The sequence below is a fragment of the Grampus griseus genome, assembly GCF_964374135.1.
Source record: "Grampus griseus genome assembly, chromosome: 2".
Taxonomy (NCBI): Eukaryota; Metazoa; Chordata; class Mammalia; order Artiodactyla; family Delphinidae; genus Grampus; species Grampus griseus.
Window position 1 is genome coordinate 170,684,248 of NC_139018.1, and position 27,355 is coordinate 170,711,602.

The 27,355-nt window shown below is 35.3% G+C and overlaps 1 protein-coding gene across 1 annotated transcript in view; it reads right to left on the bottom strand.

Moving 5' to 3' along the window:
- MINDY3 (MINDY lysine 48 deubiquitinase 3) overlaps nt 1–27,355 on the bottom strand; it is a 93,268-nt gene that overhangs the window by 65,320 nt on the left and 593 nt on the right. The window contains exons 2-8 of the mRNA XM_082682058.1: nt 16,181–16,260; nt 12,317–12,377; nt 10,462–10,635; nt 7,168–7,219; nt 6,172–6,286; nt 3,522–3,595; nt 2,545–2,624 (exon numbers count right to left, since the gene is read on the bottom strand). Of these exons, the coding sequence (XP_082538184.1) occupies nt 2,545–2,624; nt 3,522–3,595; nt 6,172–6,286; nt 7,168–7,219; nt 10,462–10,635; nt 12,317–12,377; nt 16,181–16,260 (636 nt within the window). The remainder of the gene's footprint in view (nt 1–2,544; nt 2,625–3,521; nt 3,596–6,171; nt 6,287–7,167; nt 7,220–10,461; nt 10,636–12,316; nt 12,378–16,180; nt 16,261–27,355) is intronic.

The window sequence follows — 27,355 nt, forward strand, 5'->3', positions numbered from 1 at the left end:
AAGTACCTAAATCCTAGTGGCTCTGTTTCTCTTCCTCTGCCATGCCTATTTCATCTCGTTACCTCCCAGCTGCCTTGACTATGTGCTATAGCTTTCGACTTGTCATCCCATCCCATTCCAATGCATTCTACAAGCTGACAGATTAGTGTTCTTATCTTGTGTCTTACGTTATTGCTCTGTTTAAATATCTTCAATGACTCTCTTCGTAACGTCTGCCAGCTAATGTTTAAACTTCTTCAAATCAAGATCCTCTGGGTTCTTACCCAGCCCTACGTTTCCGATCTTCCCTCCCACTGTCTCCTTCACAGAAGCCAATTCTCTTGTCTCCTCAAACCTGGCTGCACATTAAACTCATCTAGGGGTAATTTTAAAATGATCCATGTCCAGACCCCACTACCTAGAAATTCTAATTTGTTTATTTATTCTCAGCTGGGGCCTGAGCACTGACTTACTCTTAGGCACCCTAAGTGATAACACAGGGTCGGGATTAAGATACACTGCTCTAATCAGACTCATCTGTCTCCCTGTTCCTAGAGACACAACCTATATTTTTCCCTCTCTCTCATTCCACGTGGCCCCATTAAAAGGGTAACTCTTACTTTATGGCTCTCCACCTATCCCAAAGGTTTTCTCCTTCCCCTGAATTGTTTTACCTCGCATTATAGTTATTTGTGTGCATGTTCCTGTTTTCCTCTTTTGAGGGAAAGCCAAGTTCTTCCCATGGGCCAGCTGAGGCATTTTAGAAATTTAATCTTAGTCTTTACAATCTAACAACCCTTTGAGGAAGATATACCTCCCTATTAGCCAAGAGAAGTAAAGCAGCTCGCCTAAAGATTTATAAAACTAGTAACTCTTTAATTATAATTTTTCTTTGTATATTACATATATCACAACCTCCTCCCATGTTGTCAGACAGAAAAGTATCTAATAAATGCTGAATGAATGTATGGATTTTTATTTTAAGTTTGGTGACTGAAATCAGATTCAACCTTAAGTCAACATTCCTAACGATTAAGGGAAAATGCAAGAAATATACCCTGCCTATTTTCTTTTCCAAGATAATTATTTCAAAGTTATTGCTTAGTTTTGATATTTAAACTATACTTTTAAAAAAATCCACAGCAAGACAACAGCTCTGAAAGCTAATATTTCAAGAAACAGAAAAGGATGAATTAGTACACATCAAGAACCTAAACTGGAATAATTGACCAATATCCTGTAAAGGAAGTACACAGCATGAAGAATAGCCTTTAACCAGCAGGATTAAATACTTTCAGCTATCAATCAGAATGAGGGCTCAAGAATAGGATGGGCGATGGGCTCAATTACCAAAAAAAAAAAAAAAAAAAAAAAAAAAAATAGAGCAAGATAACCTGGCTACTTTTTCTGTCAGTGAATTTTACCAGAAATCACCTAAATTAGGTTCTAATTCTAACCTCATCACTCAGATAATTTTGCATATATTATCTAACGTAGGAAAGAAGGGTAGCTCTTAAATTTCTTAAACAGTAAAATGAAGGGCTGGATTGTGTTATGGTGCTTTTTAATTTTGAAATTCATTAATTTTTACTGATTTTTTTCCCTTAATATTGTATTCTTTCATGTTTCTGTTAACTATGTGTCTTTCTAAAATTTGAGAGCACTTCAAATTTAAGATCAAGATTCACTCATTTAAATGGGAGCAAAAAGCAGTAACTATTATTTTCTCAATCATAATCTTTGCTTCTGTCATTTGGTGACAGTTTTATCTAACTATAGAAGAAAAAATAAATTTCCCTGTGAACCACAGGAGCCATGATGCTTTCTGTTCTGTACCACATACTTCAAGAGGAGGCACACGGCAGTTATTCAGTAGAAATGAAAGCAGGCTGACTGAGTAAGAACAAACCAAAGGGAATCTCTTCGGGGCTGTGTGTCAGCCCTGCCTACTGGACGGCCTGGCCAAAGGGGTTTCATGCCAACATCCCTGGCAACAACATGAAGCTACAGGCAAGAAATGATGAAGGCCAGAAATGGAGGCGATGGTGGTTTAAAATGCTCGGATAACCTTAAGTGTGCCCCACATTTTAAAGGAAATTACGAACATTAAAAGTAATACTGGAAAAAACCCACTAGTCTCTTAAAGCAAATATTTCAAATCACAATACTTGTAATTCTCAATTTCAAGCAAAATGCAATAGTGTTCCAGACTCACAGATACCACTGGATAAATATGTACTAACTCTACGTATACTAAGAGGACTATTTATTACTTTTTCTAAAGAAGTCCTACAATCCTAGTTTTATACTAGAGAAAACTAAAGGCTTGAGAAGTAACTTGACTCAGGTCATACACTTGGGATTTGAACCCAAGTTTGTCTGCCTCCAAAGTCTATGCTCTTCACGTTACAGCACCTTGAAAACTGTAAGGGATTCTCCTATAACAAAGCATTTATCTTAACCTCTAAGTAATGCAGAGCCACTAAACAGATTAATTAACCATCAACTGTATTCTAGTGAAATATTAATCATAAACGAGATAAACACAATGAAGAACATACTTACTCATTCCTGAGCATTCTCTATCACCGTCCCATACGTTAGAAACTGCGTGTCCCGTTAGAAGGAGGTTAATTAAACTTTGGCTATTAATAAAAATTAAAAAGTAATTAAAATATGAATACACTAATATTCAAAACAAATGATTCCTAAGGTAAGGCATAAAATAATGACTTTTTACATTAAATTATATTGTTTAGAAAACCAAGTTAGAGAGAAACCTTATAGTTCTCATTTTATGTACTTTGCTGAACAACCACCTTGCTAAATGCGTCACTTGCTGTATCACCGCAATCGTATCTATTGTTCTACATGTGCATGTAAACTTAACAACTTTATCCAAGACATCACATTTAAATGGATGAAAAAAAATGATACTTAGACTAACACTTTACTTAATATTTATAATCGCCTTAAAAAATACAGATGTAATTGTAAAATTTGTGTTTGATGGAAGATACATGAATTTTAACCTCTGAGGCAGAAAGATCTCAAGAAAAGGACTTATGTTTTAGAGTGAGTTAACAATCGATCACTGTGTTATTAATTTTACTACAAATAGCTATAAAGAGCTTGAGAGGGAGGGTATTCTCAGAGAAAAATAAATAAAAATCTTTTTTCACCCAAGCAGGAAAGCATTTACAAATAAGGGTATACTTATTTCTAAGTCGAAATGAGTAAATTTCATCTATTAGAAAATTTCATGAACAGAATATTAAGCAGAATTTGTTAAAATATCCCCAGTGTCATCTTAAAACAAAATATTTCCTATAATAAATCCAATGCACACATAAACCTAAAGTGGAAATTAACGCTTCATACCTAAAGCAAACACTGCATAAAGCATAAGACTGCTCAAGTTCCTAGACTTTATGCTGCTAGCACTGACAGACAAAATCATCTGACCCAGTAGTGTTTCATCTTAGGTCAAGTCCCTAAAAACCGAAGTCCCTATGAGGAAATAATAGATTTTAGTTAATTACCTGCCATGTCCATACACAGGATCTATCAAAGGTTCACTTGAATCTTCAATTTCATTTTTTATGTTTTCAATGCCCTAAAGAAACCAAGAATTCATTGGCTTATTTTAAAAACTAAAAATGAAAATTATGGTAGTTTAAAAACTGATCAATTTATACTATAAATTAATAAAACACAATTACTAATTAACTTTTCTCCCAAAGAATTACCCAGATTTGAAATGGGGGGTGCATTTGAGATGATAATGGTGAGTAGTAGTCAGTCTAAGAATCTTTTATTTTCTTCCATGGGCCCTACATAAGAACAGGTAACAGATCCAATGTTGGTATGTGGGTTAAAGGGGTAGAGAGAGAAAAAGAATGTTTAAGCTTCAAGAGGAGGGAGGAGAAAATTATTGTATTCGAAAGTTAACACTCACTTAACTTCAGATGAAACTGTATTCAAACCTAATATACCTGCTAAGGCGTCTGATGTATTTTCTTAGATCATTAAAAAAACTTATTGGCACTAAATACATACACACATGAATGCTAATAAAGATATGAATTTAAATACACAAAAGGTATATCTGGTACATAAGAAAATGGAAGGTTTGCTTCTGATTGTGTGTTCTTACATATTGGTAATTCAAACGTGCACTGACAAAATAAAATGTAGACTAGGGGGGCAGGAAGCTTCCTATTTTTCCTGAAAGCCAATTTTCAGATATTTTTAACCCCCCAAAAGAGCATCCAAATCCCTGAAGTCTAGATACTGGATAAGTACAAGAAGAGCTAGGCATTTTAACTCCATCAATTCCAAAATGACAAAGATAAACTGCCATTCATTGTGCTATTCACCTAACTTCAACCTTTGGTTCTATCTGATAACAGGCCATTTCTAAGAATTAAAGAGATGATAATCAATAATCAAAATAGTAATGATTGTGTAAATATTACAGAAGGATACAAACAAGTGTGAGATCTTGCACTGGCCTTCTTTGTAAACAACTACACAAAACAGACTATGATACAGCCATGATGAATAATATGAACAAATGACATAATCACTGGGGAGAAAGGGCTCATCATTTTAAAGACCAGCTCAAGGAGAACAACTAGACATGATGGTTTTATTGGCTGTAAAGGACAAGGGACAGAGGAGGCATCAAAATTTCTGAGCATAAAAAATTGGGAGAATACTGAACGGTCACGATGAACTCATAAGAAACCAGTCATCTTAGATACCTCCATGACTGCCATTCCCCAACTGCTAATGAACTACCAAGTACCTTAAGTTCTTTCTCTTAAATATTCTCCTAAATGTGTTAAAATTTCTAAGTTTAAAACATGCTCCTTTTCTTTTCCATGGTCACTGCTCTGGCTTAGGTTCACCTATTTCAGTAACTACTTTTCCATTTTTTCCTGACTCTAGTCTTGTACTCCACACACCAACCCCCTCCAGTACAACTCTGATACCAATTCAAAGAATCTTTTATCAACAAAAAGATCTCGTTACCCCATTGTTCACAATTTTTGTTTTGTTCTAAGTTTGGCCACATGAAAGGAAATCTTAAGTATTTCTGCACAGTATACAAGGATCTTCATATTCTGAGTCTTTTCTACGTAAATGCCCAGTCTCATCTTCCACAATTGCCTTTCTGGTATATTGCGCTACACTAATACTGAACTACTTAGAGTTTCCCAAATGTGTGTTATATCCCCAATTATAAAGGCATAATCGTACGCCTTTAGACTTGCAGTTCCCACAGCCTGGAATATCCTCCCACAGCTATTCCGTCCAGAAAACTTCTCCTCATCCAACAAATGATCCCTACAATACAAGGTCTGCCCTTGACCTCACCAAATGAACTCTGGCATCCCTTCACCTATTTCCCACCATGCTTTGTGCATGCAACAAACAAATAAACACCAAAACACACTGCCATGATGGAAGTACTATTAACGTGTCCACTTTTTTTGTTTGTTTACAACACTGAAGAGGAATGATTTAAAAAAACTGTATCCCATATTATAAGTTTAGTTCCTAGCACAGAGTCAATGCCCAATAAACATTTGTCAAATGAATGAAGTCTGATTTCAGATACAGCAAATCTAGCAGGATAACTGAGACTTAACAGGCTGCTAGAGATGTGAAGTTGGCATTTGGGGAAAAGGGTAGGACTGGAAGTGTACATGTTGGAATTAACCACATAAAGGTAAGCTGAGAGAATAAAAGAGGTAAACAACAGGAAAAGATGGAAATGAAGCTATAAGCAAAAATGTAATTATGAGGCATTACAGGAAGAGAACTAGTGATGTATCAGGTAAGTTAAGAAGGGAGTGGGGTTTAGAAAGAGCTTCCAGAAGGGGTTAAGGGGCCAAGTGCCAGAAACTGCTAATATCAAAGAAAATAAAATTCCAAAGAACTGACTGTTCTTCATAATTAGAACATTACTGATAACCTCCACAGTCCAGAAGATCATGGGTGAAAGCTGGAAAGTGGTTAAGTAACAGATGAGTGAAGAAAGAGAAGGCAATTCCTCATTATCAGCATAAGAGATTTTAATTCTGAGATTTAGAAACAACATGAAGAATAAAATTTCTCTTCACCTCAGGAAAAATACTAAACTCAAACTAATAAAAAACAGAAGAAGTATCTTCTTCAACAAACCTTTGTCAGTAACACAGAATACAGAAAAAGCAATACTCCAAATTTGTTTCCCCACACTGAATACTGGTCCAAGACAGCATCTTTTAATTCTGATAAACTTCTGAATGATCTTTTTCTGGGGAGGGGGAAAAGAATTAAGTATTAACAACATGATGAGACTGACTACATTCATAAATAGGAAAAATTTTTAATTGTCTTCTACATTAAAATGCATACATACAAATAGGAGATTTTTGTAAGTGTATCAAATTTTCAAATACAAATTTAGCCATTAAAGGCAAAAGCTACTGCTGACAACTGTCACTATCTATAATAGATACCATTAAAATAGAATGCCTACGTAGTAGGGACCTCTTCATCTCTCAGGCGAACTGTCTGGCAACAACTTCTTCAATGATCATACAGTTATTTAAGGAATGAGGTGGCCGTCTTCTAGGATATGGTTAAGAACAAAGAAAACTTGACTTTTTAAAGCCTGAAAATTATTTAACAAATATCTGAACACCAAGGATAAGGTGTACATTTGTGGCTTCTTTTAACATAATGTTATATTTCAAATCAAATGCCATCTGTAATTCTATCAACATAGCTATCCCTTACCTTTTATTTTATAACAAAAAATTTAAATACTCTGATGAAAATATGGCGCTTTTAATGAAAATTATAGAAAGCGTATTTTGGCAAACAATAAATAATAATGCAAATATTTATCACACTAGAAATCTTTATATTCAGTCAGACAGAAACATTAAGCTAAAATGAGTTTTTCATTATAATGATGAAAAAGCTTTTAATGTTATGAAAGGGTATATTTCCATAGTTAATTTGGGAATCAGAATATTTTAAGTACACATTTACAAATTATTCTTTTTTTGAAATCGGAAAACAAATTAATCCTCAAGCATACAAATCTAACTACCTTTCCACAGTACAAACAGACTTAAAATGGCAATGTGTCCAGAAGGTAAGTATTTTAAATGTTCCAACGTTACTTACTGAATTAATGCATGAAATCGCTCAAAGCCAAGCTCTTCGACAGCCAAGGCAGCTATACATAAAAGACACTTTTCAGCACTACACATGGCAAATAAATGACACAAGATACACACAGCAGGCTGTAAATACTTTCAAGCAATTAAAAGTTTCCCTCTTTCCTTACTCCCTTAAAGTTCTCAGTTTATTTTCAACTTTACTGTAACATAAATTTATATTTCAACATCTTAGTTACCATGATTATAACTAAAATGGATTTAATACTGAGGATGGAGAAGGGTGATTAAATAATAAACATTTCTTTTTTAATTCAGTTGTGCTGAAATCGTTAAAATATGAGAAATTATTGATAATCACAGTGCTTCACACATAGTTGTAATGTGTTCTGCGCTTTAAATAATCTTTCAATTCATAGCGCCAAGTAAAATCCTCATAGCTAACCTTCCTCCTACATAATATAAAATCTTTAGGCTTGACGCTTAATTATTAAACAGATGTATATAAAAAGGCAGAGCACTTTGAAAGTACACAGGTTCAACGACAGCTATAAGTTTGTTTCCGCATTTATTTGTATAACTGTTGGGAAGTTTTCAGTAACTTATTTAGATTACGTTTATTAATACAGTACAATTATAAGTTTTTAAGAAATCAAAGGTAAAGTTTACTTAACACTTTTCTAAGTGCCAGGCCCCTTTCCAAATGCTCTACAGGCCTTAACCTCATTTAATCCTCAAACAACCCTATTACCCCATTTTACAGAGGAGGAACCTGAAGCCCAGAGAAGAATCCTCCCAAGAGCCCAAAGCAATAAACAGCAGAGCTGAGATCCGAACCCAGATAGTCTCAGCTGCCCAAAGATGAAGTCTTTAAAGATATCCTACACGGATCAAAATGCCTACTCTCATTTATCACAATGAACAATTTCATATATATTTTATAAAGTAAATCTTAGTACTTTCAAATATTAATTCTCACTAGAGAACTGAATTGATTCGTTATGAAATCAAAATTAAAATTTTGATTTACAATGTAAAATGTCACATTATTCTAGCCTTCCAAAGTCCAGTTTTAATTTTCAAATGTTTCAAATTACTTTTTTAAATCTTTAAAAGTCCAAAAGGATTAATTTAAATAATCTTTTGATTTGTGTGTGGGAAACAAACTGAAATTGAACCTGAATATTCACTACTGCAAACAAGTGTGCATTACCAAAAGCCAAAACTACACACCACACAAGCCAATGAAATTAATGTTTGTACAGAATGTAATACTGACAAGGAGGAAAACAGTTCATGTTTAAAATTTCAGGATAAAATAAAAATTCTACCTAATCTTTTCCAAACTGTAATTGTTCTGCAGTGCCTGATTATCTGAATCATTTTACTGGGTATATACTATGAAAGTTGACATCAAGATAGTAATTTAGAGAAAAGAGGCAAGCAAAATAAAAAGCTTAGCAGGCAGGATGGTGGAAAAATATAACACAAGAAAAAGAAAATAGCTGGGAATAAAGGAAGGAACAGGTAAAACATATTGTTATATGGAATAAAAATTTTAATATAAGTTCATTTCATTGTCAACATCTAACGTGAATTTTCAAATTTTCAGTTACCAAAACTTTTCAAATTTATACCACATTAAAAACGAATATAAAATATAGCTTCATTTCATGTCCATTTTTAAAATGAGACAAAGTAAACTGGAAAATTACTAAACTATGTTTTTTGGAGGGGAATTCATGCCCACCTAAATGAATCACTGAAGTGCCAAAGTTAATGAAGCATGAGGCCATTTAACCTAAAGCTATTTAACCTATCAACACAGGAATGTACAGCACATCCCAGGGAGCACACAGTATACTAGGATACTAATGAAAAATGTTACAAGAAAAGATCTCACTATTTTCTTACAAATTAATACGCAGACCAGTTTTAAGCGCATATTCTTTAAAACCACTTCTAACTAGTTCAATTATTCCTATTAAAATTTTAGTATCTTAAACAACACTTTTAACCATGCTTACATGCAAGCCAGTAAAACCTGGAAAGTGTTTTAAAACCAGTGTCAATGACACATTTTTTGACTATCAACCTTGTGAATACTTGTTTTCTTCAATTGTCATTATCAACTCTAAAAATATATTAAATTCTCTTTGAAAGGCTATGTTTGAAAGGCCTGAAAAAGAAATGCCATTCAACTGTTTAAATTTTAAAAATTCTTCCTTGCAAATGCACTATTAGTAGAATCTGCCACTGTAACTGCAAAGGTGAGAGAGAGAAGGCGCTGACATCACAGAGATGGTTCAGCTCAAGGAGGCAATGTGCCTCACAATCCCACCAGGAAAGCCAGGTGTGCGTCTCAAGCAACTGAAATCTACTTTCTAGAAACTGGGTGTCTAGTTTCTCTAAAAACAAGTTCCGCAGAGATGATAGTTAATGGATTGCACCACAGGTAGATTAAGTCACTTATTCAATATAAGCACCTGGAACTACCAATTATCAAAAGCAACCTACTGGCAAGTTAATTCCTGCAAAGAAAACCAGAAAAGCAACTCTTTTTATCTAGTTTCTGTACCATCAGAAGTCTCCATTTTACTAGCTCATCTTGGCAGTTTTTAGGTCAACTATGTAAGAATTTTCAAATACTAAAGACCATAGAATTCTTATGAATGAGAACAGCTGTTATTTGTCTTAAAGAGAAATCTTCAAAGTATGAAAAACTTAAATGAATGCAAAATTAAAACTCATAATTAAAACTATCTTAAAATAATTCATCCATAGTAACCATGTCCAAAAAGTTCAGGAGGAAAAGAAACAACATGTAGTGAAGAAAAACGTCCCCTTCTTTACTTTAGGAAACAACTAAAGATATTTAAGACATTTTCTAATGTTAAAAAAAAAAAAAATCTCCTTTTTCCCCAATACCAGAGAAAACATTAAGGTATTTGAAATGAAAGAATATAGAAACATGTTATTTAAGCTTTCTAAACGAGAGTTCCAAAGCTCAAAAGAGATTGTCATCAAGCAGAAGTTAACTAGAAATTTTACCTAAGTTTATTTTTAGAGATGCATTTCCTGTTTTTTCAAAAATGAAAGAAAAAATAAACAATGTAACATCCTCTAGTTAATTAAAATAATCAAAAGGGAAATGAAAAATACTAACAAAGCTCATGAATTAAGCTTAGGCTAAAAAAGAGACCTTATAAAATGTTTAAAGCTTTTTTCCTTTAAAATTTTCAATAGTTTTATTTAAACAAACATACAAGAAGTTACTTCAGGAAATCAAAGTGTATCTTACAAGAATGGTCCATTTGGCAACTAGACTGTGCAGGACTCCCAGGAAGACCAGCAGTCTCCTCAGCCGTCTTTCCTCTTAACCATGAAGCCAAGCAGTACGGTCCAGAGTCGCTACAACAAGCACTTTCTAAAATAGCACATAAGGTGTGACAAAGGAGTTCCTTCCGCTCTCCCTCTAAAAATAACCAAAGGGTAAGTTATAACGGTTGTCTGGAGGGAAAAAAATCCTGTCATAAATAACAATATTAAGAATGCATTAACTTAATGGTGAAAATCAAGCATTTTTAGTGGAGGAAAAATCCATAAACCACTGATCTTAAACTACAGTTCAGAAAAATGTGCCTGAGGGTTAAAATGTCACCTCTGTTAAATATTTCCATTAATGAGAAAAAGAATCCTGGAAAATGCAGAATTAAACATAAGAAGAAAGAATATGCTACGTGGAATAACCTGATACTGAACGCCCCTTTCTTAGGCTGCAAATGGAGCCTTTCAGCCATGAGGATTCCTTTATCGTAGAACCAGGCCAGCGTATGGGCCTGCTGAGACCTCTGTTTTTCCCCATTTCTGAATTAGTCTAACGTCTTTAATCTCCCAGTCCCACAGGGGTAAGGATAATAAGATAACACACCGTCAGCACACACAATACCACCATCCGTTACATTAGCAGAGGCCACAGCGGTTATGCTGCATAATACAGAAACCACCGATACTGTATTGCAGTGATTTGAGCATTAGACATTTACAGAAAATAGCATAAATGCACAATTTCTTCCTGAACCTTAGCCACCCTCCCCCTTTCAAGCAGTATTAATCTCCAGAAGTAGTACCATTTTCTGAAACTTTCAAGCAAAGGGGATAAGATGTATACACATCCTATGTAAAATTTTATGCCGGAACAAGCTTTCTCGCTCTCCTAATTAAAAGTTCTTTAAAGACAGGAACTGTGCCATTCACCCTCTAGCCACCAGAGCGTTTACGACATTTATGACAATGCTACATAAATTTTTTTATCCATATGAATATATTTCTGTGCAAGGAATATTATAAATTTTATTAATAAAATCTTCATGTTAATAATAGTATTTTTTGAATAGTTTCTTCTCTCCTCAAATTTATTTTGCATTTTGGCTATTAATTAATTAAAAATACATGACACTGACACTTTTAACTCAAGTTCACAACCACTAGTAGAGTCTACCTGCATGGTTTGGAATGGAAGCTGTTTTGCCCTTATATACAAAACCGCAATTATAATATATCCCACCTTCTTTCAGCGGTTACTGTGAGTTCACATAAAACTGTGCAAGTGAAGGAAATATCTTTGTAAACTGTCAAGCAGGATGCAAATGTCTGTTCTTATCAGGTAGCACATACAGTTCTCTGACTTAATCCTATTGCAGAAGCCATGAAAGCTTCATTTGCAATTTAATTCAGAATTACTTGAGGTATTATCTGAATTGTGTAAGGCGTTATACTAAAAGATGCAGGAATACAAAGATAATTCTGACTTTTTGCTCAAAGCTAAATAAGACAAAACAAACATAAATGACTGTCCTTATAGTATGCTATCATTTAACAGTTCAGGGAAATGCCCCAAAGGATTTTTCCCTTAGTGTAATATCCTGTCTTATACCTCTTAGGGAAGACAAATTTGGAAATATACATTTTAAAATTTGGAGTCATCCATGAAACTTTCTGAGACATTTAAAAAGTAAATCTCAGGAAAAAGTAACCCACTCATAGTTTACTTTTTAAGACAGATAATTTCAACTAAATTACTGCCAATGAATACTGCATGGATCATCTATAAAATAGAAGATGGAGTAAAAGTTGATAAAAGACAGCTATCATACCTTGGCAATCCCTCCAAGAAGACTTCTCAGAAGAAAACAGGAGCTTCTTCAAAAGAAATGCCTTTATACAATTAAAGCAATAATTATTAGAATGTATTATAAACATACCTTACATCATTCTTTTATTTTAAAATGGAAAATAAAACTAGTTTGCACCTCCTTTCTGATCTTTTGAATAGTGCTATAAAAATTTCAAATGGCTTCCCTTCACGTTCAACAGTAACTGAGCATAATTACTTACTCAGAATATACTACTATAAGCTTGATTCTACATCCATACAATTCTTCCTCCTCTATAATACATATTTTCTGTCAAAGAGAAAAATTGACTCAAAATAATAACCACATAACTGGAAAATTAAAGAAATTTACTGCTCCATTCACAGAGTGAAGGCCCTTTAGACCAGGAAAAAATCTGTATTTCTCTTTGATTCCTTAGAGGAAAAGAAATCTAAATACAAAAGTGGTTCTGCTCTCCTAGCTCTGATTTATGACACAAGATGACCAAGGTGTGGGTCATCACTTTGTTATAAGGAGTCCTAACTTCCTGGTTTAACTCATAAAGCTTTAAGATTCCAAAGAAAAAACAAACTCATTTCTAACCTTTCCTTAAGTGAGCCAACTATGTTACATTGGTGATTTGATAGATAACAGTTCAGTGTGTAACAGTGTTTCCTTCTCAAAGTGTAGCTCAAGGACTATTTGCATCCTAGCCACCTGACTTGTTTATTTAAAAGGCAGATTCTGACACTCCACCTATTTTATCTCTAGGGGGCAGATTCAAGAAAAAAGAGGTTACTATGGTGATTCTTACTCACAGGTGTTTGAAAACAGTAGTATTCAGATAAGAGGACTGCTTATAGTCAGACAGACCTAGATTTGAATCCTGGTTTCATTACTTTACTAATTAAAAATAATAATAGCACAAACTTTAAAAGGTTGTAGTGAGGATTATATGAGATAAACTATTAATACACTTAGCACAGTACCTGGTACCTAATAAGCAATCAATTCAAAGTATTTAAAAAAAAAATAAGTAACGTTCTGTAATATTCACGTTGAAATAAAATCTACAAATACTACAACCAAGTGCTTCTGATTCCCCCCCCCACCCAATAACAAAAGCCATAAAACTAATATAACTACACTTGAAAACTTTGGAATGGTGAATGGGACAACCATTATTTCAACACTAATAGAACCACCATTAGCATTCTGATATACTTCCTTCCAGTCTTCCTTTCATACCTGTTTTAAATTTTATTTTAAGTGAGAAGCATAATGGGTACGTGATTGTTTTCCACTTTTCTGTTTTCCCACACAATTCATAACTTTAACTCTTAATCTCTACATGTCTATTCAAGCTATTAAAATTTATTTAAACATTAGTCCATGTTTAAACTACATTACTGTGCATTACGTTGTTTGCAATTTTTTATACTATAAAATATATAATATATATATAAATATATGTTATATATATATAAATATATATAAAATATATCTGGACTTGCTCTAAAAAAAGCTTCTTCTTGAATACAACCTTTTCCACATTAAGGATTATTTCTTTAGGAAAGATCCACAGAAGTACAATTATTCTCATCAAAGAATCTGCATTATCATGGTTCCAATTATAACGTAAAATTCCTTCTCTAGGTCAAAGTACCAATTTGTACTACACAGAGGTATCTGAGTATGCCAGCATCACCCTACCCTTACATGCACTGCCAATTATTTCATATCTAAAGATTAGAAAGAGTAAGCATAGAATCTAGTTTAAGTTTTATTTGTACTTTCTTGGATTCCTAGCGAGGGTGGACATCTCGATTCCTTGGTTGTCCAGCATCATACCACCTGTCATGACTGCATACACTTGCCCGTTTCACCTCTGAGGTTTTAGTGTTTTTCTAACCAATTTGTAGTTCTCTGTATAAGAAAGACACTGATTTATTGCTAATATTACCTCACATTTTTTTCTGAGCCTGGAACTCATCTTTTATCTTAGTTGGTAATGCATTATTTTCAGCTTTCTGTGCTTATTATATCAAGAATAAACTTGGTATATGCTACAAATAACCTAAATTCAGTTTTTCCCCTCAAATTATCAACCAGTCCTATCAGTGACACTTAGTAAACATTTTATTTCACCACTGATTTATATTCCTTCTTATCATGGTATGTGATTAATTCTTGGTAAATTATTATATGTAATGTGGTCTACTACTGTATTATCTATCGGGTTCCACAATATGCCTATTCTTCTAGCAAAAGTGTCATGTTCTAGTTTATATAGTTTAAAAAAGTTTTAATATCTGGACTCGCACATTTCCCTTCATCACTCTTAGTAATTTAGTTTTGACTTTTACATTGAAATATTAATATAAACAAAATTCTTCTATGAATGAAAACATTTATATGACTATGAAGCTAAATTACTACCTCAAAGATACATCATGGTTTTGAACATTACAATTAACCCTTGTTACATAACAACCCCACTTGTAAAAATAACTACCATTTTGGAATATACTAAATTTTATAACCATGAAACTGCTGTGGTTTACTTTGATTTAACTGTATTCAAAGACTTGAAATAAAGACCCTAAGGGTATTATTATTATGGTCCAAGAGGGTCTATGTTAATATAATCTAACATGCATATGAACAGGACAAGTAATCTTCAAATTCAGGTAAGATTCCTACTAGCAACCAAAATCTGTCTCAATTACTCAAAATAACAGCCTCATAACTAATTTATAGTTAAATTTTATTCTTTATACTCTGTAATCCCCAGGCAAAGCTCAAACATTCAAGTTTTTCTTAAATTTTTTTTGTAAATCTACTAATGAAAAAAAATGTATCAACTTTACTCTTCAAAGAAATAAAACAACGACCTACAAAGGATATATTTTAGAATGAACCATAAAGGAAAACTTCTTTTCTCCTTCAGAAAATACATTTTAAATTTAATAATGTGAGTGTATGGAGTATAAGGTTTGAGAGACAAATTTACTTTGCAGCTAACAGTTCAGGAATGCATTCTTTATGCCCAATGAATAATAAATACCACATTAAATATGTATTTTCAAAATGTGCTGATTAAAACAAACAATAAATTCAAGCTTCTTTTATAACAGTTCTAAAGTTATACTCCTGTTCAGACATTGTAAATATTATAGCAAACTGAAAATTCAATTCTCCATTTTAATAACGTAATGGTTTATAGCAAATCAGCCTCTGAATTTCAAACAATGCAACACAAAATGATTCAAAATCAAATACATACATTGAGATTCACTCTACCTTTTGCCCAAAGAAAAAACCTTTTTTTTATTTTGGGGATTCTGTTTGAAATTGGTTGCTACTAATTTTATTTTAAAGACCAAAGCTAGAGCCTACAACAGTATATACTGTCAACTTATTTTAAAATTTGATAAAGTTTTAGGCCATGAAAATATTAATGCATCTTCAACTTTTTAGAAAAACCGTTTTTAAAGATAGAACAAATGTAAATAGTACCACTGCTACAGTGTCACTATCTTTGGCATAAAATGTTATTACTCAACAGATCACTGTATAAGAGAGATGCCATGATCATTAACTCCAAATTTTCTGAAAGTCAGAGAACACCTACTATGTTTTCTTGAAAATAAAGAGAGCCAAATGGCTATTGCTGTGTAACCTACTCATGTTCTGAAATCATTTTTATTTTGGATATTTAAAGCAATTGACAAGAACAAAAGTTAAGAGGTAACTGATCATGCCTCATGATTACAGAGTACAGGTATTAGAAAACAGAAAGTAAAGCATGAAACGTTTGAACACGTCCCTCTAAGGAGTTGGTAAAGTAGCAGTCTATGTTACCTGAACGGGTGCAATAACAGCACAGGGGCCACCTTCAAACTGTTCTAATGCAGATCCCTCTGATTCACTAAACACAAACCCTAAAAATGAAAGCAAGTAGCAAAGATTAAAAATGTAATTCAAGTAGTAGCTAAAAGAATTTTTAATGTACTTTGCTTTGAGAAAGATCACTTATCACAACAGCAAAATATCCTCAAGTCAGTCAAGTGCAGTGGTTCTTAACCTTTTGGAGGATAAAGGAGCTCTTTGAAAAAAGATATGGAACCTAGGCTCCCTGCCAAATGCACATAAACATAAACACACACACACACACACACACACACACACACACACACACACACAATTTTGAATCCAGGGACCCCACTAAGTGGACCAGAGAGATAAAGTGTGGCCTTCAGTAAAAGGACACTAAATCTGATTTTTAAATAATTTACTGAAAGGAAGACTTGACAGTCTACATACTGAATTTAAACAGATATTTTAGGACCCTTTTCAGAAAGTATCTTTTTTAGTTTCAATCTTTGAGTCACATTCTCTAAGCTAAAAATTAAAGAACATCATACACAGTGCATGTGGCCATATTGGTTCTATCTTAATTTAAACACTACCCAACTAGCACTGACTGAGTATCTAGTACAAGTTCCTGCAGCGAGCACCGGCACACTGCAGAGAGCTTGGGGCCGGAAGTCAGGAGAAGTGAGTTACTATCTGTATAAGCTTCAGGAAATCATTTCACCTCCCTAGGCCTCATACTTAGTTTTAAAATGATCACTTCCAATTCCAACATGCTAGGAATGTGTGAAATTTCACTAATGGTCATAATTCTTACATTTATTTAACAAACATTTAATGACCCTGAGATACTATACCAAGCATCTACGATATATAAATGACGTGAACGACAAAGTCCCTAGTCTGGAGAAGCCAACAGTCCAGGTGAAGACAGACATCTGAACAAATAATTACTAAGATGAAGGGATAAACGAATGTTATAACAGAAGTATGAAGTGTTGAGGATACACAAAGTAGTGACTTGATCTGAGTCAAGTCATACCAGCTAACTTTAAGGCTGACCTTGAACAGAAATTTATCAGAGAGGCAAGGGTGGCAGAATGACTTTCAGGTAAAGAAAATACCTTTATTAAAGGAAAGAGGTTTCGTAAGAGCAGGACAAGTTTATGGATCAGAGGGAACATTAATGCAGCCAAAGGGCAGTATGGAGGCACACGGGAGAGATGGGAAAGGGGAGGAGGGAGAGCTGACAGGATGTTAATACTGGGAAGGGCCACACTATGACAAGTACTAATTAAAGGAGTAATACAATCATACTGGTATTTTTTTCTTTTTTAAAGGACCAGAATGGGGAAGAGGCCGTTTCAACACACCTATACAGTGCCAAACTAATAAAAGAAACTTAAGTGTGGAGGGAAGACACTATATCCAAACAGTATTTCTAAGGTAAAAATTAATATTTGATGAATATGTGCAAGTGGGGAAAGGCTTGGGACATAAGAAATTAGAACTGACTGACGTTTCTAGCTTGAGACACTAGATAGCAGGACAGATAAGAAACAGTATGAAGCTTCCCATTCCATCCCACCTCCTCTCTCTTTACCCTTCAATCTCTCTTTCAAACAGTATTTAAATGTATCTCACATATTTAAAAACAAAAAAAAATTCTCTTCAAGATTTTACCAAAAGGTCCTTGGTATTTACCCAAAGGAGTTGAAAACTTATGTCCACACACAAAAACCTGCACACATTGTTTACTGCACCTTTATTCCTAATTGCCAAAACTTGCAAGCAGCCAAGATGTCCTTCAGTAGGTGAATGGATAAATAGTACATATTATTCAGCATTTAAAAAATATTAGCTTGCAAGTTGTGAAAAGACATGGAGGAACCTTAATTACATATTACTAAGTGAAAGAAACCAATCTGAAAAGGCTACATACCATATGATTCTAACCATATGACAGTCTGAAAAAGGCAAAACTATGCAGACAGTAAAAAGATCGGTGGCTGCCAAGAGGAGGGGAGTGGGTGAAGGGTTGAACAGACAAGGCACAGAGGATTTTTAGGGCAGTGAAAATACTCTGATCTTATGATGATGGATACATACCATTACACATTTGTCTCGACCCACAGGATGTGCCACACCAAGAATGAAAACTGTGGACTTTGGGTGATAATGATGAGTCCACGCAGGTTCAACACTGTAATAACCAACGTACTACTCTGGTGGGGGACACTGACAGTGGGGTGGGGGGCTGTGCATGTTGAGGGAGCAGGAGGTATGTGGGAAATCTCTGTATCTTGCCCACAGTTTTGCTGTGAACCTAAGATTGTTCTAAAAAGTAAAGTCTTAATTTAAAAAATCATTTGACCATAGAAACAACCACCACCACCTTCCACCCAAAACTCCAAACACCACTCTCTCAAAGCCCACCTAATTGTCTACATGCACTGTCTCAATTTCCTTACCTCCTAATTTACCCAACCCACAATAATTTGGTTTTCAACCTGTGACTGCACCAAACTCATTCTCACCAAATTCATCAATGACCAGACAGGCTATTTCTCAAGTCTTTCTTATTTCAGATGAATCTCCCAGAGAATCATCTGAAATGCTGACCACTGACTTCTGAAAATCTTTTGGCCCTTGGCTCTAGTGGTACATCTTGTTCCAAATTTTCCTTTTCTGATTCTTCTCAGTATGAGCGGTGATCAATTCCTTCTAAATGCTAATGTTCCTCAGGTCTTGGCTTTAGAATCTTTTTTCTTTGCATTCTCCCTGTGTAACTCATCTACTCACAAGGTTTCCATTATGGGTGATAATCCCAATAGAGCTCAGATGAGAACTCCAGACACAGACAGAATCCAAATTCCTCAACATGGTCTTGCATGGTCCGGCTTCTGCCTATATCTCCTCCCTCATCCTTTGCCACTCTCCTTCTTTAGGCTCTAGGCATGCTGAACTTCTTCTAGGCCCTCAAATATCCATTTTCTCTCTGGTTTCTTACACTTTGAACATGTTGTTCCCTCCGCATGAAACACTTGCTAACACTTTCTCTGAAAAAATCGGACTTATCTTTAAGGCTTCACCTTAAGGTAAGGTCCTCTTGGTTCAAGGACCCAAAACATATCTCTACCCCATTTCTAGTCCACCTTCAGGTTCAAACCACCATCACCTTTCACTTAGAACACTGTTAAGAGTTTCCAACCAGGTCCCCCCATTCTGCCCACATTCCCACTCCCACCCCACCCCTTACCTATTCACCATAGTTACCAGAGAAGTATTTTAGAAACAGACATCAGGTTTTGTCACAGCCTGCAATGGCTTCTCATTGCAATTGCAATAAAACTCCTTTTCATGGCCTAAGAGACACTGTACGATCTATCAACCCCACCTTCCCTCAGTTCACTCTTACCTTCATCATCTACAGTGATCTTAGGCCCTCAGAACATCCCAAGGTCTTTACCTGGGGTCTTGATGCTTGCTGTTCCCTCTGCACGAAATGCTCTTTTTCCTTCTCTTGTCATATAGCTGAATCCTTCTCATCCTTAAAGACCCAGTTTAGGTATTAACTCCTCAGAGAGATATTCCCTGATAGGCCTATCTAAGTAGATCTTTCCCACCATCCCTCAGCACAACCAGTACTTATCATCATCTGTAATTATATGATTGTTCACTTGTTTATTGTTTGTCTTGCCTTACAAGTATCTTGCCTGCTCTATTAACTGTTTTCCTAGTATGTTATATAGTTAATAATAAATGCTTGCTGAAGTTTTGGGAGTGAAGATAATGGGGATGTTTGTTTCTAAATTCAGTCTCTAAAATGTGAAACAACAATTTGGTTGGGGAAACATGGGTCTGGAGCCCAGGGCAGGGTTTAGGATTAGAGATAGCAAGTTGAATCACCTTAAACATGGCAGTTAAAGTGAATGAGAACATGTAGAACACAGATAATGAAGCCGGTTAACATTTAAAAAAAAAAAAAAAGTGAGCAGACGCTTAAGCAGCAAAGGAGATTGACAAAGACTTGAAAGGTAAGAGAAAAAACACACTGAGGTCCTAGAAAGAAAAAATCAGCAGTCACCTGTTACAAATGCCGAGTGGAATAAAAACATTAAATGAAAATACTGGATTAAGCATGTCACTGGGAATACTAAAAAAAGAAATTTAGAATGCTGGGAAGAGCAGCCAAATTTTAAAGGGCTGAGGCGTGATTCAGAATACAAGGAGAAAGAGAAAAGGCAAACTATTTGTTAAACAAGTGAAGGGGAAAAGGATGATGGCTTGAAGGGTAGTTGGATAAAGCATTATTATTTTACAGAGGGAAGGGCATGAGTTTAAAAGAAGGAAAAGAGTGATTAAATGGGAAAGAGAGAGTTTAAGGACTCCAAGTCCTGAAAGAACTGAGACAGTGTGGTGTGGTGGTGGTGGTCGTGGACTGAATAAAGATAGGTTCTCAAGGTGTGGCCTACAGACCCCGGGAAGTTCCAGAGACCCTTTAGGGGACCTGCTAGAGGTGAAAATCATTTTTATTATAATACTAACATATTTGCCCTTTTCACTGTGTTGATATTCACAGCGATGGTACAAAATGAACAGCAGGTTACATTACTGGTGCCTTAGCACACATTAGGTGACATTAAGCTGTACCAGCAGTCACTGTACTAGGAAACACCACAATATGCTCTCAAACACACAAAAAAGCCAATTTAACTTTAAAAAGCCCTTACTAATGCTAATCTTATTAAATCTTGACTTTGAATACAACGTACTTTAAAAAAAATAGTCTGTGTGACAAAATGGGAACTACCCATAAAGCACCTCTGCTACATACCTTGAGCGATGATTGACAGATTCTCAAAGCACATGTATAATTTTTTGAACTGTGAGCTAACAGCTTTTCTGTGGAATGCTGTTTTTACTTTGAAGAGCTACTAACAAATTATGATTATTTAGACTTTTTCTCAGAAGTGAATGAAGTGAGCCTGATACTTCAAGGAAAATAACTTGACAGTATTTCTGCCAGTGATAAAATCTCAAGCTTTCAAGTAACAACTAAACTTCTGGAAAACTCAAGTCCAGCACTGTAGCTTGACAGCTTCTCAATACTCAGAGATTTTTCTGACAAGATCAGAAATAATGTGACTTTTGATATGGTATAACTATATGTGTTAACATTTAGAAGATCTGCATAAACCAGCAGACCGATAACTTCCAAATGACCAATGCACGCTGTTACAAATTAATGCATGGGTAAAAGATCCAGTCAAAGTACAAGACAAACCAATGAATTTCAATTTAACAGAGGACGAAAAGTTCACTGATGTGGCTTCAGATTCTGTATTTCAAGTAACCGCTAAGAAACTACCACTTGTTGAGCTTTGGTGTAGTGTCAAAGAAGAATATCCACAATTATCTGAAAAGACTATTACAAGACTCCTATATTACCAACTGCATATCTGTGTGAAGCTGGATTTTCCGCAGATACTTCAACCGAAACAACATATTGTAACATACTGAAACAACATATTGTAACATATTGTTAAGACAGAACGGAGAAGCAAGTGGGAGAATCCACCTGTCTTCCTATGAGCTAGACACTGAAGAGATTTTTTAAAATGTAAAATAATGCCACAGGCCTCATTATTTTTTTTTTTATTTTTCATATTGAAGCCTGTAATAGTTTTTAAGAATGTAACAGGGCCCTGAGTTTAACAAACTTGAGAAACAGGAAATCTTAGCAGGCTTCCAAGTTAGACATGCAGGCAAAGAGGAAGGGAAGAGATGCTGCTGATGGCGAGTGGGGGGCATGAGGGCATAGAAAATTGAGGAGAATGTTAATTCCAAAACACATAAGAAAAGCAGACAGGATAAAGAACTAAGAGAAATACTGAGGGCTCAGCTAAGGTTTAATTCCTACATGTGTATTGATGCTGACCACAATTTTCCCCAGCAACACACACCACTACCTTGGGAGAAACAGAATAGAGGATAAGAAAAATGCAGGATAAGAAATAGGTATGGTGGATGGGGCAAATTTAATAAGGACTAATGAGAACTGAGGGTGCTGGTTATCACATCAAGACAACCAAATCTGACAGCCAATCTAGAAACAAGAGGTGAAGCCAAGGGGCCTCTGCTCTTCATCTACCTCTTCTACTGGGAAGAAAGGGTCATTGGTGTTGGGCCTAAGTGCAGAGGTGAAACTAGGCTCTTTCAAACTTCCAGCGTATGTGATAAACAGGTCTCAGTAATGGATTCTTGCCTTCCTTAAAATGACTAATAATGTAACTCAATTTTCAAGATCCATGGGTGGGGCTTTTAGATGGAAATGCATTCTGATAAGTCGCTTTTGTACTTTAGAGATAAAAACCCCAGGGAGAGAATTCTAGGCAGATCTGCTTTATGCCAAATTCTGTTTAATTACAGTATATATACTTGAGTGTGTTATTTGATAATGAACAAAGGCTCTTAGAGCTTAAAAATGAAATAAAGTTAGACAAATGGAAATTATTCTATCCTAAAACAGGATAATGCTAAGTAGGCACCCTCTTTTATAATAAGGTTTCACTTGAGTTTTAATTTTTTAGGATACAGAGTTATTTTTCTTGTCAAGTGTTCTCATATTCATCTTATTTCCTAGTTTTAAGAGGAATTAACTTATCACAAAATGGCTGTCTTCCTAATTAGATCTGAAATAGGCCATCTAAAGCATCTGATCTTAAATATACGATTTTGTATCACATTCCACAGCACTACAGACATAGAAGTCTTTCTCAGTTCTACAGCTCATAACTAATTTAAACCTGAGTCATGAACCTCTTTGCAATTTCCCAGTCTTTTATTTTCATATGACTGACTTAAATTATTCAAACCAGTTTGACAACTACTGCCTCTATAGTTCTAGCCTTCCATGTTAACAAAAGGCCACAGAAAGACTTCATTTGTCACTATATGTCAGATAATACTGGTTGAGTGGAATCTGAACTGAGCCTTAGTTTCCTCATCTACAAAAGGAGGATAACTATTGATACATTTATCTTTTGCTACCTCTTGGGGTTGCTGTAAGATTTTCAAAACCTGTAAAGCCTAATACAGACGTAAGGTATTATGATAGATGTGTTGAGCTGAAAAACACATTATGTACTCAAAAGTACCAAGAAATTAACTTTGTCACATAAGCTTCCAAATTGTGAGTTTAAAAAAATTGGTTTTTAGGTGACATATGATGTAGGTAGGTGGGAGAAAGTAAAACCTATATTTGAAATAAAAGGATTCCATCAACAACAAAATCTCTGAAATGATATGACCCACAATATTAATTTACCTTCACTTTGGAAGACAAATTAACGATACTGGCATATCATTTTAGTACTTTGGTAAAATGTTAAATCACATTATAATAGACATCATACTTTTGGACTTTAATCCAAATGCTTTAACTCCTGCATACAATTTATGCTTATATTTTAACTGATCCCTCGCTTTTCCAAAGTTACTTAGAATCTTTTTTTTTCATATTACATAACAAAAATTGTCCTATACCGGAAAGTCCAAAACTCTAATTTCAATCCACTACAGCTCCCTCCCCATCTCCACCCCAAAACACCACTGAACTGCTATAAACTGACAAATTGGGTTTCTCTTCTAGCTAATCTTTAGGTGAAACAACGAAGTAACTTAAAACTTGAAGGAAGGGGGTCAAGAAAAGGAAAAAATGGGTTTTCAGAGTTTATAATTTAGACCAGGGTTGGCCTGTTTTTTAAAAGCAGTTTTGGAACACAGCCATGCCCTTATTATCCAGGGCTGCTTTTGCTGCAATGGCAGAGATGAGACAGAGACAATAGAGGCACTGGCCCTTTAAAGAAAACATTTGCCCAACACTGGCTAGACAATCAGTACTGAAAAGAAAACAAATTCTCAATAAGTCAAAATGTTTGCCTTTGTAATAAGATTAACACTTACTTTTGTTAGATCTAGATGACTCTTATTTTGCTTCTGCTGGGATGAGGTCAATGTGACCATTTCCTACTATCCTGGTCTAAGCCACGGTCTTTTACCCTTGGATTACTGCAACTGTCTCTCATTTGGTCTTGCTGTCTCACTCAATACACTACTGTCTATCCTCAAACTTAGCAGTCAGATCAGCCCTTTAAAAACCTGTCCTGTCGTGTCTCTCCTCTGCTCCAAACCTTCCAATGACCTCTCATCTCATTTAGAAGAAAAACCAAAGTTCTTACAATGGCCTATAAAATCTTAGTGATTTGGGCCATATTATTTCTTAACATCTTTTTCACTGTCCCGTTTCCTCATTCCCTCTCCAGCCAAACTAACCTCCTTCCTGTTCCTTGAACAAAAAGCCAGACGTATTCTGCATAAGTCATTAAGTCTTTTACGATGGCCATCCTCACTGCCTGGAACACTCTTCAGATACCTGCATGACTAACTCAGTTACTTCAATAGTCTGCTCAAATCTCACCTTAAAATGAGGCCCGTCCAGGCTACTTTACCCTGTAATTCCTTATTTCTCTCCCTTCTAGTATATATGCTTAACTTATGCTATATTATGTTTATCATTTGTCTTCCCTCCCACCCTATCAAGTCTAGGTCTGGAACACTGGTCAGTTTGTGGGAGAAGGGAAAGAAGGATAAATGTGCTTACAAATAAGGAGGTAGAAAATATACGCTTTTCTTTAAAAAGTATTATAGGCAATTGAGCAGGAGGGAAGCAGGCAGGAGTAGGGAGTAAATTTCCAAGTTAAAAAACAAAACAACTTCAAAGCTTTAAATAATGTGACTTATTGCCTTTAAACTAAAAACTGTTAAAAAAAAAAAACCCCAAACCAAAATCCTATTTTTTTCTTCTCTTAAGAAAAAGTATTTGCAGAAGAGAATTATCTAAAACTGTCAAATGAATTTTAAACAAACAAAAAAATATTATGTGCCACTCTTGCACTTACTGCTTTAACCTATTATCTAAAACTGCCGTAGCATTAAAAGAGAGAGAAAAACAAACAAAAATCCCAACTGCTGCAGCTGTTTAACATATCAAAGGAATTTAACACGACCAATTAACATGACCATTTAACACGACCAATCAATAAATGGAATATCCCTGGACATAGTTCTATGTCTCTTTACCCCAAACACCTCACACCTATAACTTGCTTCCAAAAGACTAATGAGATTACAGCTGTCAATTCAAAGCACAGATAGATGATGAAATAAAGACAAAGCTGATGTCACAGTACGAACGCAGTAAGGCAAGCGCACCAAAGCAGTGTCCTGTGCCCATTCCCACAATCCCAAGTCACGGCCACAGCAATCGTCAGCTGCCTCCTCTAAGAATGGATAAATGAATACAAAGTTAACACAGCAAGATCGATGACAACATCCCTCTGAGTCAGAGGTGACAACTTAAAAGTACATATTTGGTTGCCTTAAAAATCATGATCACTTTAAGACCTTGAAGAATTACACAGCCACAATATAACCGCACTCTCTGTAGAGCAATAATCCTTTATTTTGAAATGGTATTGATTGAACAAATCTTGTAAAGGAACTTCTGTATGACTACAAGGTGGCAGAGCATTCTCATATGTCATTACGAAGTTCTCTTTTAGTGATTATCCATCAAATTAACAATAACTTCTTGCAACTGTCAGGGCATGGCCAGAGAGCGATCTTCGGCTTGGTTTGCAATTAAACACTTTTTAAATCAAGCTACCCTTTTCTGAGCATTTACTCCATGTCAGATATTGTGCTAAGTGCCTAAACGAATTCACCTGCCTTTAATCCTCACAACAACCCTGTAAGATTGGCACTACTATTATCTGCACTCTACAGAGAAGGAAACTGAGGCTTAAGTAAGCTAAAAACCTTGAACCTAGAACCCAAGTATGCCTATTCCAAAGCCTGTTCTTGACCATTATTAGAACTGCCTCTCTGAATTCTCCTTGCCTCTGCATCACAGTACTAAAATAAATGAGGCTGAATATCACCTTATTCTGTGTTGTATTACTAATTAGTTAACAGGAAGGAAAACTTTTCTCAATCCTTCACAGTCTTGCGTACTTTAGGGCTGTTCACTATTAGGATAAGTAAGACAAACTGGAAAATAAATTTTAAAATCTGCAAATGTGGATGTCCAACATTTCAGAAAATATTAGTTAAGCGACATAATTAAATCTGTAAAAAAAAAAAAAAAGCCAAACTAATTACATGCCTGGTTGAGCCACACAAAGGAAAACAACAAAGGCAGCTGAACTAGGAAATGGGAGAGTTGGAATTCGTTCCCAGTTCTATCAATTTGTGCATCTTTGGCCTGGTCATTTAACCCTTCACAACTCATTTTTCTCATCTTCAGAACAAGAGTAATGAACTAAATAACCTACCTGGCTGTAATATATTACGATTCTAATTTTACCAGCTTTTACCAGTATCTGGGAGGAAGGAAGGGATTACTTAAACCCTGAACTTTTGTTACTAAATACACATTACGAAGTAAGGACTTAGATTTACTATGCTAAACTTCCCCCAAACCCTCTGAGAATCGGTATTTTCTAAATAAGTATTTTAATAACAAAATGTTTTAGTAATAGTACTAACTAGCTATTATTTGTGTGCTTGGGATGTTTTACATATGTCCATTACTCATCCTCCTGACTCCAAACACTATGCTCTTAACCTCAACCTCACCATTGTCCCTTTTAAGTCACCTGAAAGTAATATGCTCGTTGTGTTTTAATACTGAAACTTACGAGTTAGGGATGATCACTAATAAATATAAATAGATGGTGTTTTTTCATTTCACAATTACTCGCAGTATTAACAAAACTTCTTATATAACTCAAAAGCCTGTCTGGGTAATTAGATCGGCCCAGGAAGTCCTATGGACCATATTCCTTTGAACTGGAACAGATCCCACACCACCTCAAAACCGGGGACACTTCGGGTCAAGGGAACAAACACTCTGCAGCCGCAACATTACATTTCTGCACCGATTACCACGCCTAACCCCGCCTAACTGAAATACAAGCAACACAATCGCTTTCTGGAATTAACCACTGCGACTTTCACGTGGACTTCCCTCTCTCCAAAATGAGACCAAACGACCAGACTCGTTAGCGGGTAAAGATCCAGGCGGCCGGAGCCCTGCTG